Raw genomic sequence first — 5,596 nt, 5'->3', positions numbered from 1 at the left:
TTTTTTTGAGACGGAGTCTTGGTATTGCTCTATCGCTAGGCTGGAGTGCAGTGGCAATCTCAGCTCATTGCAATCTCCGCCTCCCGGGTTCAAGCGATTCCCCTGCCTCAGCCTCCCAAGTAGCCGGGACTGCTGGGACTACAGGCAATTGCCACCACGCCCAACTAATTTTTTGTATTTTAGCAGAGATGAGGTTTCACCATGTTGGCCAGGATGATCTTGATATCCTGACCTCTGATCCACCTGCCTCGTCCTCCCAAAGTGCTGGGATTACAGGTGTGAGCCACCATGCCCAGCCAATTTTTGTATTTTTTTTAGTAGAGACAGGGGTTTCACCATGTTGGCCAGGCTGGTCTCGAACTCCTGACCTTGTGATCCACCCGCCTCAGCATCCCAAAGTGCTGAGATTACAGGTGTGAGCCAATGTGCCCGGTTGGAAAGCTTTTTTACCAAAGAGTTAACAACTTTGGCAGCTATCCCTAAAAATAAATGTTGTTCACTCAGTACAAGGTGGTTCTCAGCCAATAATCACAGCTGCTCCTCTGCCTGGATTAAATAGTAAAAGCATGTTTTTAGGAAGATTTAACTTCCAATGATGAGAAAGGGGACTCAAGGTAAATATGCTTTTGTCACAATCTAGGCAAAAGCTATTAGTGTTAACTTACTAAATCATATTGGAAATGATGATCATGTTGGAAACATCACCTGTGTTATCCTTAAGGGGACCACAGACCACAATGATTGTCCTCTGGGAGCAGTGTCACTTGGGTTTGCTCCCAGGTTAAGAGATTTAAAAAGAAGAGTTTGCTGAGGTGCAATGGCTCGTGCCTATAATCCCAGCAATTTGTGAGGCTGAGGCAGGAGGATCACTTGAAGCCAGGAGTTTGAGACTAGCCTGGGCAACATAGCAAGACCCCATCTCTACAAAAAATAAAAAAGTTAGCCAGGCATGATGATGTGTGCTTGTGGTCCCAGCTACTGGGTGATAGGGGCTAAGGTTGGAGGATCACTTGAGCCCTAGAGGTCAAGGCTGCAGTGAGATGTGATCATGCCACTACACTCTAGCCTGGACAACATAGTGAGACCTGTCTCAAAAAATAAAATAAAATAAAGGGGGAGAGTTCCATTATCCAGTTCAGCAAGACTTTGGAGGAAAAGCAGTTCTTTTTTTTTTTTTTTTTTGAGACGGAGTTTCGCTCTTGTTACCCAGGCTGGAGTGCAATGGCGCGATCTCGGCTCACCGCAACCTCCGCCTCCTGGGTTCAGGCAATTCTCCTGCCTCAGCCTCCTGAGTAGCTGGGATTACAGGCACGCACCACCATGCCCAGCTAATTTTTTGTAGCTTTAGTAGAGACGGGGTTTCACCATGTTGGCCAGGATGGTCTCGATCTCTTGACCTTGTGATCCACCCGCCTCGGCCTCCCAAAGTGCTGGGATTACAGGCTTGAGCCACCGCGCCCGGCAGCAGTTCTGAAATATAATGGCTTAAGTGAATGTCTGCAATGGTCCTTTCTAGATCTAGTGGGTAATAATGATAACTCAGGTCCCTCTATTTCCTGTCATCATGGCTTTTACTTTGGGAACAGTAGTGATTATGCTATATAAATGTATCTTTCTTATAATGCAGCGTTACTTGGAAAAGGAAAAAATTTCTGCAGTGTTCTTTGTGAATTCAGTAAACAGTCATTTTTATATTCCTGAGAAAAATGCTTCTATTAGCATTTATTCCAGAAAATCTTTCCTGAAATCTCTGGTAGACGGGAGACAAGAATATGGCCCTAAGCCTTCCTCCTTTAATATTTGCCATTTATTTCATAGATTTAATGGTATAGTCAGATTATGAGAGTAACTCATTTTCACTGTCTCCAACTTCTGCTTACCCTCTGAGGGCAATTTATAGTTCACAAGATGAATTGCTTGCAATTTTTTTTTCATGCTAAGTTATTTCTTAACACACAGTGAAAGGAATATAAAAGTTAATATGATTCCCCTGCAGGAGGCAGATTCACAAAGTCATTGAGGTCAATGGGATTCCCTTTTCTTTTTCTTTTTTTTTTTTTTTTGAGACAGAGTCTTTCTTGCTCTGTAGCCCAGTCTGGAGTGCAATGACATGATCTTGGCTCACTGCAACTTCCACCTGCCGGGTTCAAGCAATTCTCCTGCCTCAGCCTCCTAAGTAGTGGGGACTACAGGTGTGCACCACCACACCCAGCTGATTTTTGTGTATTTAGCAGAGATAGGGTTTCACCATGCTGGCCAGGCTCGTCTCGAACCTCTGGCCTCAAATTGATCTGCCCGCCTCTGCCTCCCAAAGTGCTGGGATTACAGGCGTGAGCCACTGCGCCTGAGCTTCCGTTTCCTACTTTGTTAGTGACATGAAGACAGTCCTTGAATGGCTGGGCATAGTGGCTCATGCCTATAATCCCAGCACTTTGGGAGGTGGAGGCGGGCAGATCACCTAAGGTCAGGCGTTCAAGACTGGCCTGACCAATGTGGTGAAACCCTGTCTCTACTAAAAATACAAAACTTAGCTGGATGCGGTGGCACACACTTGTAATTCCAGCGACTTGGGAGGCTAAGGCAGGAGAATCACTTGAACCTGGGAAGCAGAGGTTGCAGTGAGCTGAGATCACACTACTGCCCTCCAGCCTGGGCAACAGAGTGAGACTCTGTCGCAAATTAAATAAATAAATAAAATAAAATAAAAACAAATTTTTAAAAGATAGTCCGTGAGCCCGATTATAGAGTAGATATGATATGAGATGAGAGTGATACTTCTTTCCTCTCCAGATGATCGAGGAACTCTCGGGACAAAAGAGGATTGCCATTTAAACGGTCCTCAAAAACAGGACTTGTGTGCTGCCTTACCAGGGAGGGAGAGAAAGATTTTATCAGCTCAAAGAGCCAGCTTCCAGTCTCCAAGTCTCCAAGAAACACAGATTGTAAATAAAAAAGTCAGCATCACAGCATCTGATACAGATCAGAAAGATCCGTGGCAAAAGCCTCGGGAGACCCCAAGCCACTTAGTAATTCCCACTGGGCCAAGATGCTATTCCTGCTATGTCTGTAGCAAAGTCTTCCAAGTAAAGAGGGACTTGCTAAAGCACAAACGGAGCCACTCCAAGAACCAGCCCTACAGATATCCAAAGCACAAAAGCACGCCCAGAGGGAGGACTGAACTCAGGCGGCCGCCGAGGCTCCTGTGTCCCAAGAAGCGGTTCCAGTGCAGCGAGTGTGAGAAGAGCTACTTCCTGAAGGGCAGCCTCGTCACTCACCAGGTTGTCCACACCGGCCAGCGGCCCTACCCGTGCTCGGAGTGCGACAAGACCTTCCGGTACAGGGCCAACCTGAAGAAGCACCTTTGCCTGCACCGCGGGGAGCGGCCGTTCGGCTGCGGGGAGTGCGGCCGGGCCTTCGTGCAGCAGTGCGAGCTCACGGAGCACCTGCGGCTGCACAGCGGCGAGAAGCCCTTCCAGTGCCCGCAGTGTGACCGGCGCTTCCGCCTGAAGAGGGGCATGAAGGTCCATCTGTCCCAGCACAGCGGGAAGAAGCCCTTCCACTGTCCCGAGTGTGGCCGGAACTTCTCCCGGAAGGCGGCCCTGAAGACCCACCAGAGGACGCACAGCGAGGAGAAGCCATTTTCTTGTGATCAGTGTGGCAGGAAATTCATCTACAAGATTAAGCTCGACGAGCACATCCGAGTTCACACGGGAGAGAAGCCGTTTTCGTGTCCCGAGTGTAACAAAAGTTTCCGCCTGAAGAGAAGCCTGAAGGCCCACGGGCTGCAGCACAGCGGGAAGAGGCCGTTCCAGTGCCCGGAGTGCAGCCGGGGCTTCTTCTGGAGGAACGCCATGCGCGCCCACCAGCGCCTGCACAGCGAGCAGAAGCCCTTCCCCTGCGCCGAGTGCGGCAAGCGCTTCACGCGGCCCTCCAAGCTCGCCTGCCACGCCAGGGTCCACGACAGGCAGAAGGAGTTTCCCTGCGGCGAGTGCAAAAAGACCTTTTCTCAGCAGTCGCGGCTCACGCAGCACCTGAAGGTCCACACCACGGAGAAGCAGTTCTCCTGTGCTGAGTGCGGCCGCGGTTTCCGCCGGCGCTCGCATCTCAGGGAGCACACGAGGCTTCACAGTGGCGAGGAGCCCTTTCAGTGTCCCGAGTGTGACAAGAGCTTCTCCTGGAAGGCCTCCATGAAGTTCCACCAGCGGATGCACAGGGACGAGAAGCCCTTCGCGTGCAGTGAGTGTGGCAAGACCTACACGCATCAGTCTCAGCTCACCGAGCACCTGAGGCTGCACAGCGGAGAGAAGCCCTTCCAGTGTCCTGAATGCCAGAAGACTTTCCGCCTCAAGGGAAATCTGAAAAGCCACCTGCTGCAGCACAGTGGCCAAAAGCCGTTCTCTTGTGTGATGTGCGGCAAAAGTTTCACTCAGCAGTACCGGCTCACAGAACACACTCGAGTCCACAGCGGGGAGAAGCCCTTCCAGTGTCCGGAGTGTGACAAGAGCTACTGCGTCAGGGGCAGCTTGAAGGTCCACTTGTACACGCACAGTGGAGAGAGGCCCTTCCAGTGCCCCGAGTGTGGCAAAGGCTTCCTCCAGAAGAGAAGCCTGAAGGCCCATCTGTGCCTTCACAGTGGGGAGAGGCCTTTTTCTTGTGATGAGTGTGGTAGGAGCTTCACGTATGTGGGGGCCCTCAAGACCCATATGGCAGTGCATGCCAAGGAGAAGTCCTCCAGCCTCTAGGTCAGCACGCGGCAGTCCCGCAATCACAGCTTTCAGGTGGTGCCAGCAGCCCTGTTGCCCTCGAGTGGAGGCAGGTGAAAGGATTCACAGAGTAAGATTGGGCACAGTGGCTCCCGCCTGTAATCCCAGCACTTTGGGAGGCGCAGGCGGGAGGATCACTTGAGCCCAGGAGTTTAGGACCAGCCTGGGCAACGTTGCGAGACTCCATCTCTACAAAAAATATAAAAGTCATCCAGGCGTAGTGGTGCATACTTGTGGTCCCAGCTACTTTGGGAGGTTGAGGTAGGAGGATCGCTTGAGCCCAGGAGGCAGAGACTGCAGTGAGCCATCCTCACAACACTGCACTCCAGCCTGGTGACAGAGCAAGATTCTGTCTCAAAAAAAAAAAAATAAATAAATCACAGAATACTGGCTGCAGACACACTGGACAGATGTGTGGTCTGCAGAACCCGATGGCTCCTTGACAGAAGTTCCAAATAATCCAGGCAAAGACAGTAAAAGAGACATCACCCTTCCATAATCCTCATAGGAAGAACCTCCCAGTTGTGGAGGAGACGTTTTCTACTGATCTGCTAGTCCAACAGAACTCTGCGGTGTCATCCAAGAACATAGTAATAATCCCTTCATTAAATTCAGAAACTACAGTGAAGAAGTGTTACAGGCAGGAGCATTCCTTCATACTCCTCAGTCAGCTTTTCCATCCAGGCCACTTTATTGAAATTTGCATTAAAGCCTTCAGTTTTTTCTCATAGTGGATTTTAATTTTCTCTCAGGTGGTGAGAGAGCACCTGTTTCTTGAAATTTTCCATATTGCTAAAAATAAATGTCTTCCACAATCTCGTTTGTTAAAATGA

General features: G+C 49.9%; 1 protein-coding gene across 2 annotated transcripts in view; it reads left to right on the top strand.

The window, feature by feature from the left end:
• ZNF425 (zinc finger protein 425) overlaps positions 1-5,596 on the top strand; it is a 29,873-nt gene extending 24,277 nt beyond the window's left edge. The window contains exon 4 of one of the 2 annotated variants that reach the window (XM_017502908.2): positions 2,791-5,596. In XM_017502908.2, coding sequence (XP_017358397.1) covers positions 2,791-4,742 — 1,952 coding nt within the window. In that variant the 3' untranslated portion in view covers positions 4,743-5,596. The remainder of the gene's footprint in view (positions 1-2,790) is intronic. The other variant, XM_017502909.2, reaches the window with a different exon arrangement.

Source organism: Cebus imitator, unplaced genomic scaffold, assembly GCF_001604975.1.
Source record: "Cebus imitator isolate Cc_AM_T3 unplaced genomic scaffold, Cebus_imitator-1.0 Scaffold304, whole genome shotgun sequence".
Lineage (NCBI taxonomy): Eukaryota > Metazoa > Chordata > Mammalia > Primates > Cebidae > Cebus > Cebus imitator.
This window is presented reverse-complemented; position numbering and strand designations above follow the sequence as displayed.